This window comes from Aotus nancymaae, unplaced genomic scaffold (genome assembly GCF_030222135.1).
Source record: "Aotus nancymaae isolate 86718 unplaced genomic scaffold, 86718_ANA_hifiasm-v0.15.2.pri h1tg000015l_1, whole genome shotgun sequence".
Classification (NCBI taxonomy): Eukaryota; Metazoa; Chordata; class Mammalia; order Primates; family Aotidae; genus Aotus; species Aotus nancymaae.
This window is the reverse complement of record NW_026988427.1, coordinates 8247821-8260701: the sequence shown is the minus strand read 5'-3', so window position 1 is coordinate 8260701 and position 12881 is coordinate 8247821. Positions and strand designations below refer to the sequence as shown.

The window sequence follows — 12881 nt, the reverse complement described above, 5'->3', positions numbered from 1 at the left end:
GGGGGCGGAGCTCCAGGTGGGCGGGGCTCTGGGCCACCCCTGGCTGCGCCTCTCCGGCTCGAGCTGGTCCAGGCGGGACGGGCCCGATGGGGGCGGGGCAGGAGGTGGGCGAGGAGGCAGGGGCGGGCTCGGGGGGGCGTGGCAGGAGGTGGGCGGGGAAGCAGGGGCGGGCCCGAGGGGCGTGGCAGGAGGTGGGCGGGGAAGCAGGGGCGGGCCCGGGGGCGTGGCAGGAGGTGGGCGGGGAAGCAGGGGCGGGCCCGAGGGGCGGGGCAGGAGGTGGGCTGCCCGCGGCCACGGCGCCGTCGCGGGTACATTCCTGGCTCCTGGCGGAGGAGCGCTCAGGCTGTCTGCGAACCCTGCCGGGTGCAGGGGTCGCGGCGGGCTGAAGCTAGGAGTGAGGTGGCAGAGGAGCCAGGTGAGCAGGACCCTTTGCCGGGCGCGGAGTCACGCTTCCTCGAGGTGAGCCGGGACCCTTGCGAGGCCGGGCTGCGCTCCCAGCCGCCAGGGGGCGAGCGGCGGCAGGGCTGCGGGGACTGCCGCTCCCGGCGCTGGGGACCTGGGCGTCCGCCGGGCGGCAGGAGGTGGAGGGGGCGGTAAATCAGTAACCCGCAGCGCACACAGGGCCTTTTGTCCCGTTCCGTCCAAAGAGCACCCCGGCCGCGGAGCTGGTTACTCATTGCCCACCGAGGCGGGGGCGGGCAGGCTCTGTGCAGCTACCCTCGGGACCCGCTGATTCGCACCTCCCCCAAGGCTGACCCGGCAGGGGTAGGGGAAGACGAGCGCGCTTGTCCCTCGGCCGCTAGGCTGTCTTCGAGCCCGCGGCAGGGATGAGGGAGCCGAGGCCCCGAAAAGTTCAGTCACTTACTGCCCCGGGGCCTCCAGCGCATGTGCAGGAGGCTGGATGAGAACCCAGAACTGTCTGATGCCTAAGGCTGGCCCTCCATTCCCACGTGCCAAGTGTTGGGTCAGCGGTCAGCAGCCACGGGTGACTCGACTAAGGACTCTGACGTCAGGGCAGCCTGGGTGGGAATAAAACCCCCGGGCCTCCCCACCCACTCCAAGCCCAAGCTGTGTACCCAAAGAGCTGCCCTCCCTGCCAAGCCGAGCTTTGTAGGGAGTTTTACAAAGGAGGAGCTGATTGGATGGATTTGGGAGTTGAGGTGGGCTCACAGACAGAAGTATCTTGAGGCAGGTAGAGAAGAGGAATAGGGGCACAGAGAGATGGGCAAGAGAGCACATGTGCCCAGTTTTGAAAGCCAGTGGTTTCAGGGCTCCTGAAGGGGCAGACCGTGTGACTAAAGAGATAGGCAGTGGTAGAGAGGGAAGCCTAGGATGCTGATCTGGATCCTGCTGGGCACAGGTAGCCATTAAGGGCTTGCAATCTGGGGGCACGACATGGCAGACTTGAAGTTTTTTAAAACCCTGCTGGAAGATGAAGGTTGAAGAGCCCTGGGAGAGGATGTTTCCAAAGGCCCATGCAAGAGATGACCACGACCTGCCCTGAGTAGGGGTAGGGGAAGCCAGATGGACTGGATGTGGGGTGGCAGTGACCAAGGAGAAGGAGGTGTAATGGGCTTCCCACACAGGGTAAATCCAGAGATGCCAGTGCCACCTGTAGGCCCCTAGGACCACAGTAGTCACCATATTCCTTTGTCCCAGCTGAGACTCAGTTCTGAGCATTCCATTTTGGGGAACAGAAGTGTCCTTCGTAGCATCTGGAAAAGGATAGCCGGCTGGGGCATGTGTACATCACAGCCTGACGGGAACAGCACCCGAACCAGAGGCGACTGGCTGAGGGCAGAGCCAGAGCAATAGGTGAACAGTTCTAGGGCCAGGCATAGGGAGGAGAACGTTCCAACACTCTGTGTGCCCAATTCCAACACACATTATCTTATCTCTTTTATCCTCAAAGCATTCCTATGAGGATAGAAGCCCAGAGAGGGACAGAGGCAAGGAGTTACAAGTTGGTAAGAGTCAGGATTTGAACTCGGCTCTGGTGGATGGATAATTAGGGTCTATATTCTTTACAAAACCATGCATGCCTCAGATGGCTTTGGGGCATAACAAGCAGGGGTATCCACAGATGTGGTCCTGCTTGCCACAGAAGGGACTGCCTTGTGAGCACCCAGCCCTGGAAATGTCAGTAATGCTGTAAGGAGCAGGGATCAGGTCAGATAACATCCAGATGCTGAAGTTTGGCATTGTATTATTTTTCACTTTCTTTTTTGGCTCTTTGGCCATCAATTCATTTATTCAGCAAGTAATAAAGTATGTGAGCCGTGAGCATGCAGAAGGTAAGGCTCTGTTGTCTACTTCCCTTTGGGAAAAGAGTCCCGAAACTGCTTTCTGTGAACGTGTGCCAGGGTCCCAGCAGGACTCAAGGAGAGCAGGAAGCCCAGCCCAGCCCCCTTGCACAACCTACTGTGGGGAGGCCTTGGGCTCTGGCCACAGCAGGGCTGGTTCCAGCCTGCACTGCCACAGCCTGGCCGGGGACTTGGACACGTCTGCTGACCACTTCCTGTCTTGGTTTCCTCATCTGCAAAATAAAGGAAAAGCAGCCGCAAAGGTGCGCGTGTAGCAGCAGCTCTTTTCCCTCCCTCCCTGTTTTAGGAAGGCAGTTGTTGGGAAGTCCAGCCTGGGTCCCTGAGAGCCGTGGGAAGGAGATGCGGCTGCTGTTGGCCCTGTTGGGGTTCCTGCTGAGTGTGCCTGTGCCTCCAGCCTTGTCCCTGGAGGCCTCTGAGGAAGTGGAGTTGGGTATGGCTTCTGAGGTGGGAGAGGGTGGCAGGGGTGGGAAGAGTGGGCACCAGGAGGGGGCTGCTGGGCTGAGTACAGCTGGAAAGGATCCTTGCCCAGGCCCTGAGAAGGTGGCAGCAGGGCAGGGCCCAATCACTGAGACTCAGTCAGTGCCTGGCTTCCAGCAAGCATCCATCTATCTCTGTGTGAGCGAGAGAGGACTGGCCTTGCAGGGCGCAGGGCTCTGAGCTGGGCTGCAGAGCAGCTGGTGAGCTCCTTGCCTGGGTGTGTGTGTGTGTGTGTGTGTGTGTGTGTGTGTGTGTGTGTGTTCTGTGCACTGGATGTGTGACCTAGAAGGTCCAGGCAGCATGTGTGGTATATGCATTATGAGTGTGATATGCCCAGAGGTGTAGCATGAGCCCTGAATGTGACACCAATGGCATGTGCCATGTGTGCGTGCGTGTGTGTGTGTGTGCGTGTGTGTGTGTGTGTGTCTTGGGCAGTGGCATGTGCACTAAATGCTGTGTGTGTGACATGCCCCAAGAGTGTGGCATTTGCCCTGGGTGTGGCATCCGCAGCATGTGGTCATGTGAGTTTCAAGGATGCTGGCCCCTCCAGCATGCATTGCGAGGTGCTTGTGCCCTGCACGTGCGGTGTGTTCTCTGTATGCAGAAGGCTGCCTCGGATGGGGCTGCAGGGTCTGCTGACCTCTGCCCTCTGCCCACAGAGCCCTGCCTGGCTCCCAGCCTGGAGCAGCAAGAGCAGGAGCTGACAGTAGCCCTCGGGCAGCCTGTGCAGCTGTGCTGTGGGCAAGCTGAGCATGGTGTCCACTGGTACAAGGAGGGCAGTCGCCTGGCACCTGCTGGCCGTGTACGGGGCTGGAGAGGCCGCCTAGAGATTGCCAGCTTCCTACCTGAGGATGCTGGCCGCTACCTCTGCCTGGCACGAGGCTCCATGATCGTTCTGCAGAATCTCACCTTGGTTATAGATGGTAAGAGACTCTAGCAGTGAGTTAAGGGATGCCTAGGAAGAGAGACCTCACTTCTTAGACCTCAGACACCTCCATCTGTCCCTGATATAGACCCCTTGACCTCCAGCAATGATGATGAGGACCCCAAATCCCTTAGGGACTCCTCGAATGGGCACATTTACCCCCAGCAAGGTCAGTATAAGTCTTCAAGGACTTGCATCGGCACTACTCATCTGGTCACTGAGAAGAGGTCTGTGTAGGAACACAGTCATTCTAAGGGTCTTCCCCCCGACCCCAGCACCCTACTGGACACACCCCCAGCGCATGGAGAAGAAGCTGCATGCGGTACCTGCTGGGAACACCGTCAAGTTCCGCTGTCCAGCTGCAGGCAACCCCACGCCCACCATCCGCTGGCTTAAGGATGGACAGGCCTTTCATGGGGAGAATCGCATTGGAGGCATTCGGGTTAGTCTCTAGGTTCCAAGACCTGCTCCCCCATTTTCATTCCTTCTTCAGTCCCCCCATACCTACAAGCATATCTATAAATAAGGGGAATGAGGAAAGCCATTGTGGGACCCCAGAAGGAGCCCTAGACTGTGGACTTGGCCAGCTCTGGTTCAAGTTCCTCTTCTGCCACTCTCTGACAAGTGACTTAACCTCTCAGCCTCAGCAACTCCATTTGTAAAGTAAGAAGAATCACTGACTGGTACGGTGTCAATAAGCTTTAGCATCTCATCATCTTGATGAGACCCTACAGGGTCAGCTCCATGCTATCAGGAGGCAACTGAGTCTCAGAGAAGGCAAGGGCTGGCTTAGAGTGGCACAGCTAGGGAGAGGGAGAGCTAAAACTCCAAAGACCCAAGGCTCGGGCACTTTGGGGAGCCTTCTCCTTTGTCCCATAGTCCTTGGCCTGGGCCTGATGTCCTCGGGGCCTAGAGAGCTTGAGAAGAGCCCTGTGGGCAGGATGAGGATCTAGGCTCCCGGTCCCCTGGCCCCCCTTGGTGGATGTGGTCTGGTGGTCCCACGGGCACACTCCCTCTGCCTGCAGCTGCGCCACCAGCACTGGAGCCTCGTGATGGAGAGCGTGGTGCCCTCGGACCGCGGCACGTACACCTGCCTGGTGGAGAACTCTGTGGGCAGCATCCGCTACAGCTACCTGCTAGATGTGCTGGGTGAGCACGGGGCAGGGAGCTGGGGAGGCCTGACCTGTCTTGGGCTCAGTTGTGCCCTCTGGTGGGGCCTAGCCTGGCAGGCGGGATGGACTCAGATGAGTCAAGCAGCTCAGTGACCAGGTGGGTCAGGGGAAAGCACAGGGGTTAGTGTGGCACTGGGAGAGCAGGGGTCTGCCAAGAGGAAAAGCGAGAAGGACATCCAGGCAGAGGGCACAGCCTGAGCTGAGGGCCTACGTATAACAAACGCCCTGCACTTGCAGGCCAGTGTATACCTGGGGTGTGGCATTTATGTGGAAAGCCAGGTGGTAGAGGGTTTTGAATGCGAGGCTAAGATGTCATCCTTGACCTGAAGCAATGGGGAGCCAGGGAAGGTTTAAGCAGGGAAAGCAGGACAAGAAGCTGCAGAAAGGTCCCTCCCTTGAACTTGAGGAAGGCTGGAGGGAGGCAAACAGGGTGCTTCTATGGGTGCCGGTAATCAGGGCTGACCACCTCGCCTGGTCCCCAGAGCGGTCCCCGCACCGGCCCATCCTGCAGGCTGGGCTCCCGGCCAACACCACAGCCGTGGTAGGCAGTGACGTGGAGCTGCTGTGCAAGGTGTACAGCGATGCCCAGCCCCACATCCAGTGGCTGAAGCACATTGTCATCAACGGCAGCAGCTCCGGGGCCGACGGCTTCCCCTACGTGCAAGTCCTAAAGGTACAGCCCCTGCTACAGCCTGGGCCCCGCTCTTCTCCCACCCGGGGTTGGGGGGTCCCCAGCTTCCCTCTTGGCCACAGTGTGGCCCCAGGCCCTGCTGTGACCCCAGAATATGTCCCCATCCCCAGACTGCAGACATCAATAGCTCAGAGGTGGAGGTCCTGTACCTGCGGAACGTGTCGGCCGAGGACGCAGGCGAGTACACCTGCCTTGCAGGCAATTCCATCGGCCTCTCCTACCAGTCGGCCTGGCTCACGGTGCTGCCAGGTGAGCACCTGAGGGGCCGGGAGATGCTGCAAGATGCCCCTCTGGTCCAGCAGTGGGGGCCGTGGCCTGTCGGGTGGTCAGTCTCTGTTGGTCTGTGGGGTCTGGCTTGTGAGGCAGTGTATGGATTTCTGTTTTTGAGCTCTATGACACCCCCTCTGTGCCTCTCCACATGTGGCTGTCCGTGTGACCCTCTGCTGAGGTACGGGAACCTGGGACTGGGCATAACTACAGCTTCCTCCGTTTGGGTCCCCATGCATGTTGGGAGCTGGGAGGGCCTGAGTGGGGCGCATGGGGCGGCCGGTCTCGCCACTGACCAGTTTGTCTATCTGTGTGTATTCATGTGCGAGGGCAGAGGAGGACCTCACGTGGACTGCAGCAGTGCCTGAGGCCAGGTATACGGACATCATCCTGTACGTGTCGGGCTCCCTGGCCTTGGCTGTACTCCTGCTGCTAGCTGGGCTGTATCGAGGGCAGGCACTCTACGGCCGGCACCCCCGCCAGCCTGCCACTGTGCAGAAGTTGTCCCGCTTCCCTCTGGCCCGACAGGTACTGGGCACATCCCCCACCTTGTGTGTTGCAGCCTGACTCCAGCAGGCAGAACCAAGTCTCCCACTTTGCAGTTCTCCCTGGAGTCAGGCTCCTCCGGCAAGTCAAGCTTATCCCTGGTACGAGGTGTACGTCTCTCCTCCAGCGGCCCTGCCTTGCTCGCCGGCCCCGTGAGTCTAGACCTACCTCTCGACCCACTATGGGAGTTCCCCCGGGACAGGTGCGCTGAGCTGTGTGGGGGCGGGGACACGGGCGCCGGGTTGCAACCCACCCTTAGCAGGAGTGATTCAGAGGTCTGAGGCATGCACTTTCTCCATCTCCAGGCTGGTGCTTGGGAAGCCCCTGGGCGAGGGCTGCTTTGGGCAGGTAATACGTGCAGAGGCCTTTGGCATGGACCCCGCCCAGCCTGACCAAGCCAGCACTGTGGCCGTCAAGATGCTCAAAGGTGAGTTTGGCTGGGTGCAGTGACTCACACCTGTAATGTCAGCACTTTGGGAGGCCAAAGTAGGAGGATTGCTTGAATCCAGGAGTTTGAGGCAGCCTGGGCAATATGGAGAGACTCCATCTCTACAAAAAAAGTGAGAAAATTAGCTGGGTGTAGTGGTGTGTGCCTTTAGTCCCAGCTGCTAGGAAGGCTGAGGCAGGAGGATCCCTTGAACCCAGGAGTTGGAGGTTGCAATGAGCCATGATCAAGTTATTGTATTCCACCCTGGGCAACAGAGTGAGACCCTATCTAAAAATAAATAAAAATAGGCCAGACGCAATGGCTCATGCCTTTGTAATTCCAACATTTTTGGAGGCTGAGGCGGGTGGATCATGAAGTCAGGAATTTGAGACCAGCACATCTCTACTAGAAATAGAAAAATTAGGCCGGGCGCGGTGGCTCACGCCTGGAATCCCAGCACTTTGGGAGGCCGAGGCGGGTGGATCATGAAGTCAAGAGATCGAGACCATCCTGGTCAACATGGTCAAACCCCGTCTCTACTAAAAATACAAAAATTAGCTGGGCATGGTGGCGCGTGCCTGTAATCCCAGCTACTCAGGAGGCTGAGGCAGGAGAATTGCCTGAACCCAGGAGGCGGAGGTTGCGGTGAGCCGAGATCGCGCCATTGCACTCCAGCCTGGGTAACGAGAGCAAAACTCCGTCTCAAAAAAAAGAAATAGAAAAATTAGGCCAGGTGTAGTGGCTCACGCCTATAATCCCAGCACTTTGGGAGGCTGAGGCAGATGGATCATGAGGTCAAGAGATCAAGACCATCCTGGCCAACATGATGAAATCTTGTCTCTACTAAAAATACAAAAATTAGCTGGGCATGGTGACGCGCACCTGTAGTCCCAGCTACTCGGGAGGCTGAGGCAGTGGAATCATTTGAGCCCAGGAGGCAGAGGTTGTAAAGACCCAAGATCACGCCACTGCACTCCAACCTGGTGACAGAGTGAGACTGTGTCTCAAAAAAAACAAAAAAGCCAGATGTGGTGGTGGGCACCCGTAATCCCAGCTACTCGGGAGGCTGAGGCAGGAGAATCACTTAAACCCAGGAGGCAGAGGTTGCAGTGAGCTGAGACCACGCCATTGCACTCCAGCCTGGGCGACAGAGGGAGACTCCGTCTCAAGAAAAAAAAAAGGGAGAAAAGAAAAATAAAAGGTGAATGTGGCAGCCTGGAGGAGGTGCTATGGCACTGGGGCTCACGGTGCTATCAGGTGAACCTTGGAGCTGGGAGAGGCTGCAGGATCCCACCCTTAAGCCTGCAATTCAACTCTGCTCCTGACCCTGGCAAGTGACTTCTGAGCCTCAGTTTCCCCTCGTGTCATGTAGAGTAAATAACAGTCCCTACCTCCCAGCTCAAGGATTGGGGAAAATGCCTGGCTTACAGTCAGGGCCCAATAAATCACCATTGGGGTGATGATGATGATAAGAATTTGGTGTGACAGGCTTGATATCCCCTGTCAGCATTGTTCTTTGTCAGCCTTCACTTCACATCTCCTTGTCAGCCTCACAGGCCCTCTACCTCCTTCTCCATGGTTCCCCCCAGACACGCGCTCAGCCTCCCTTAGACCCTCCCTAGGTGTATCCCCTGCGCCCACTGCTGTAGGAGGACAGCCCTTCTGCTTGCACCCAGTCCAGCCCCAGGGTGCTCTTGAAGGACAGTCTTGCACCCTGCCCATCAGGGCCTCTTGTTCTAGTTCCCCAGCCCCCTCTGCAAGAACGCCCTCAACTCCTCTTCTGCTCCTCCCCTCCTCTCTACACAGCTGGGGCCACCTGGCGCTCCCTGGGAGGCAGGGATTGAGAAATGTGCATGGTGAGATTGGTGTGTTTGGGTGGGGGGTGTTATGTCATTGGCCCAGGGCCACAGGTCAGACCCAAGGGTCCAGCCAGAGAAGCCAGAGCAGCCTTCTTCCCAAGCTCCCCTGGCTACACCCTGCCTGCCAGCAGCTCCCTGAATTCCAGGCCAGTTGGATGCCAGGCCCTGGTCAAACAGACCCCAGGGCGCCAGCCTGCTTTCCACACACAGGAGCTTTGACTCCATGCAGAGACTACTGCCAGCCCCTCCAGAGGCAGCTTCCTTCCTGCTCCGAGTTCTCCTCTCTCCTGTTTCCTGGACCTGCCCACTGAAAGACCTGCCTTTTTTTTTTTGAGATGGAATCTCCCTCTGTCCCCCAGGCTGGAGAGCAGCGATGTGATCTCAGCTCACTGCAACCTCTGCCTCCCGGGTTCAAGCAATTCTCCTGCCTCAGCCTCCTGAGTAGCTACAGGCATGCGCCACCATGCCCAGCTAATTTTTGTATTTTTAGTAGGGTCAGGCTTTCACCGTGTTGGTCAGGCTGGTCTCGAACTCCTGACCTCGTCATCCACCTGCCTCAGCCTCCCAAAGTGCTGGGATTACAGGTGTGAGCCACTGCACCCGGCCCTAGGCCTGCCTCTTAGATCCTTGATGTAATTGCATCCTTGAAACTGCTGTGACAGGTAGGCTGTGACCCACTGCTCCATTTCCCACAAGACGACCCTGACATTCAGAGATGCTCGGAGACTTTTTCAAGGCCACACAGCCTAGCAAGGATTGTGGCCTAGGTGACCCCTAGGTCCAGTGCTCCTTGTCCCAGCCTTGCCTCTGCAGTCTCCCTCATGTAGTTGGAGGGCAGCTTCTTCACCCCGTCTGCTGCCTTTGCAGGCAACGCTTCTGACAAGGACTTGGCAGACCTGGTCTCGGAGATGGAGGTGATGAAGCTGATCGGCCGACACAAGAACATCATTAACCTGCTGGGTGTCTGCACCCAGGAAGGTGGGGCAGAGGCGGGGCTGGTGGCATGGGCCATTAGGGCTCAGAGCCGCAGCTTTGGCAGCCTCTCCGTGCGCTCCCTCCGTAGGGCCTCTGTATGTGATCGTGGAGTGCGCCGCCAAGGGAAACCTGCGGGAGTTCCTGCGGGCCCGGCGCCCCCCAGGCCCCGACCTCAGCCCTGACGGTCCTCGAAGCAGCGAGGGGCCGCTGTCCTTCCCAGTCCTGGTCTCCTGCGCCTACCAGGTGGCCCGAGGCATGCAGTATCTGGAGTCTCGGAAGGTATAGGCGGTGGGGCTCTGGGCCCCTGTCAATCTCTGCATCTCCGCTCTCTCAGGCCTGTGGCATTAAATGTCCCCAACTTCTCCCTCTCTGCTCTTTTTCATTACCCCACCTCAATGTCCCCAGGCTTTCACACCTTCCCGAATTCCCCACTTGTTCCACTCACTTGCCTCGCCCATAGGCTCGGAGAGGGGAGAGGGATGCAGGAGAGGGGAGAGGGATGCAGGAGAGGGTGCTCCCCCTTTCTAAACCTCAACCTCTATCTGTAAAGTGGGTGGAGGGCCCCTGCCCCCAGGCCTGCTGGTGGGTGGTGTGTGCTCAGCTCCCAGCCAGGCGTCCTGATGCACGCAAGCTCCTCCTCCCCCGCAGTGTATCCACCGGGACCTGGCTGCCCGCAATGTGCTGGTGACCGAGGACAATGTGATGAAGATTGCTGACTTTGGGCTGGCCCGGGGTGTCCACCACATTGACTACTACAAGAAAACCAGCAATGTGAGGGAGATGGGCAGAAGTGGATGGGGGTAGAGGGAGCTGGGCCTGGGGCTGGCAGGCTTGGGGTCCTATGGGACTCTGTACCAAGGCCCCCCCCCTCCCCTCCAGGGCCGCCTGCCTGTCAAGTGGATGGCGCCTGAGGCCTTGTTTGACCGAGTATACACACACCAGAGTGACGTGTGAGTCCTGCCAGCAGTCACTGTCCTACCCCACAAAAAGGGCAAGGCACTGCCCAGTCACATGGCCCCAGGGGTCAGGTGCTCGAGAGTCCTTCAGATTTGACCTGGGACCCAAGTGGGACCAGACTCGGGGGAGTCCATTCCTCGCCAGCTGTGGTGGGTTGTACCTGTGGGTTCCCCCGTCCTAACCTTGGTTGTAGGGAGGACGCCGAGCCCCACTGAGCTCTGGCCCTGTCTCTAGGTGGTCTTTTGGGATCCTGCTGTGGGAGATCTTCACCCTCGGGGGCTCCCCATACCCTGGCATCCCGGTAGAGGAGCTATTCTCGCTGCTGCGGGAGGGACATCGGATGGACCGGCCTCCACACTGCCCCCCAGAACTGTAAGGCCTCATCCTGCCCCTGCCCCCGACTTTCCAATCCTCCTCCTTCACCCTGACCATGGCCTCAGGGTTTGCCCCAGCCAGGAGACAGCACTACTCCTCCTCCTCTTCCTCCTCCTCCTCCTCCCCCCACACCCCTTCCTTCTGCCTCTCCTCCCCCTCCTCTTCCTCCCCCTCCTCCCCCTCCTCCTTCCACCCCCTCCTCCTCCTCCCCCTCCTCCTCCTCCTCCTCCTCCCCCTCCTCCTCCTCCTCCTTCTCCTTCTCCTCCCCCCCACCCCTTCCTTCTGCCTCTCCTCCCCGCTCCTCTTCCTCCTCCTCCTCCCCCTCCTCCTCCTCCTCCCCCTCCTCCTCCTCCTCTTTCTCCTTCTCCTCCCCCCCACCCCTTCCTTCTGCCTCTTCTCCCCCCTCCTCTTCCTCCTCCTCCTCCTTCCCCTCCTCCTCCTCCTCCTCCTCCCCCCACCCCTTCCTTCTGCCTCTCCTCCCCGCTCCTCTTCCTCCTCCTTCCACCCACCCCCCCTCCTCCTAGTGGAGCGTCTTGGCCTGGCTTCCACTGATGACCCTGCCTATCCCTCATCAAACTCCTCACTCAGACAACTCCCCAGTCCTCCCCTTTCCCCACAAGGCCTGAGGCTCCCTGTGACCCTCCACCCCACCTCTCCTAGGTACGGGCTGATGCGTGAGTGCTGGCACGCCGCACCCTCCCAGAGGCCCACCTTCAAGCAGCTGGTGGAGGCACTGGACAAGGTCCTGCTGGCCGTCTCTGAGGAGGTACATTCCCCTCCCACCCCCCACCTCCCTCTGCCTGCTCCCCTCCAGGCCTCAAGGCCTGGCCTGACTGCGTGGACATGCGCCCTGCCCATCCTGGGTGCTGCAGAGGCTGACCAGCTATGTTCCCCACAGTACCTTGACCTCCGCCTGACCTTTGGACCCTACTCCCCCTCGGGTGGGGATGCCAGCAGCACCTGCTCCTCCAGCGATTCTGTCTTCAGCCACGACCCCCTGCCGTTGGGATCCAGCTCCTTCCCCTTCCCTGGAGTGCAGACATGAGCTCGAGGCTGTGCGGGCACATCGGCTGGTGGCCTTGGGCCTTGGGGCTCAGCCACAGCCTGGTGCAGTGCTTGACTTTAGCAGCACGGGGCTCCTGACCCCAGGGTGCTGTCCCAGGTCTCTGGTTCTGCTTTGGGTAGATCCCTCCTTGGTCCTGGGGTTCCTGCTCTGGCCTTGGGTTTCCAACCTACAGCTCAACTCAAGTCTCACGGCCTTGCCCTTAGAGCGGCAGCGCCTGTGTCCTGATGGCCCGAATGTCAGGGTTCTGCTCAGCCTCTCGGACCTTGGCGCTCGGTCCCCGCCTTGGGTTTGGCTGAGCCTGGCTGGAAGCTGCTATGCTAAACCTCCTGCCTCCCAACACCAGCAGGAGGTTCTGGGCCTCTGACCCCCTTTCCCCACACCTCCCCTTGCTGCTGCTTGCCCCAGCATCTTGACGGAACATTGGCCCCTGAACCCAGAGAAGCTGGAAGCCTGCCGAAAACAGGAGCAAATGGCCTTTTATAAATTATTTTTTTGAAATAAGCTCTGTGTGCCTGGGTCTTCCCTGAGCAACATGGAGGGGAGAGATCCCCCCAGCAGAAAGTTCTGCCTGTGGGATGAGGACTGAGGGCCCTGGGCCAGGCTGTCGGCTCTGCCATCTCCAGCTGCCCCAGGAGCCAGTGCGGGCCTGCCTGAGTCCGTCTGTCCCACCAGCACCATCTTGTGTCTGCGACTCAAGAGTGAATGAGTGTTAATGAGCTGAGTCTGCATTGCACCATCCACAGTGCGACTCCTGTACCCTCTGCACATGCGTGTGCATGCATGTGTGCCCTGCAGCTGTCCCCAAGGGAGCTGGCAGCCC

General features: G+C 59.2%; 1 protein-coding gene across 2 annotated transcripts; it reads left to right on the top strand.

Annotated features, from left to right (window-relative positions):
* Window positions 1-337: 337 nt before the first annotated feature.
* FGFR4 (fibroblast growth factor receptor 4) lies at window positions 338-12641 on the top strand. 2 transcript variants are annotated; one of them, XM_064376594.1, is made up of 18 exons: window positions 338-459; window positions 2611-2754; window positions 3461-3724; window positions 3815-3895; window positions 4002-4168; window positions 4752-4875; window positions 5381-5571; window positions 5700-5838; window positions 6191-6230; window positions 6459-6554; window positions 6708-6829; window positions 9556-9666; window positions 9752-9942; window positions 10312-10434; window positions 10543-10613; window positions 10855-10992; window positions 11656-11761; window positions 11894-12641. In XM_064376594.1, the coding sequence occupies exons 2-18, from the start codon at window positions 2664-2666 to the stop codon at window positions 12038-12040; spliced, it is 2202 nt and encodes a 733-aa protein (XP_064232664.1). In that variant the 5' UTR covers window positions 338-459; window positions 2611-2663; the 3' UTR covers window positions 12041-12641. The 2 variants fall into 2 exon arrangements, with proteins under 2 accessions (XP_064232664.1, XP_064232663.1); XM_064376593.1 differs by having other exon boundaries at window positions 6191-6384; window positions 6459-6604.
* The last annotated feature ends 240 nt before the right edge of the window (window positions 12642-12881 follow it).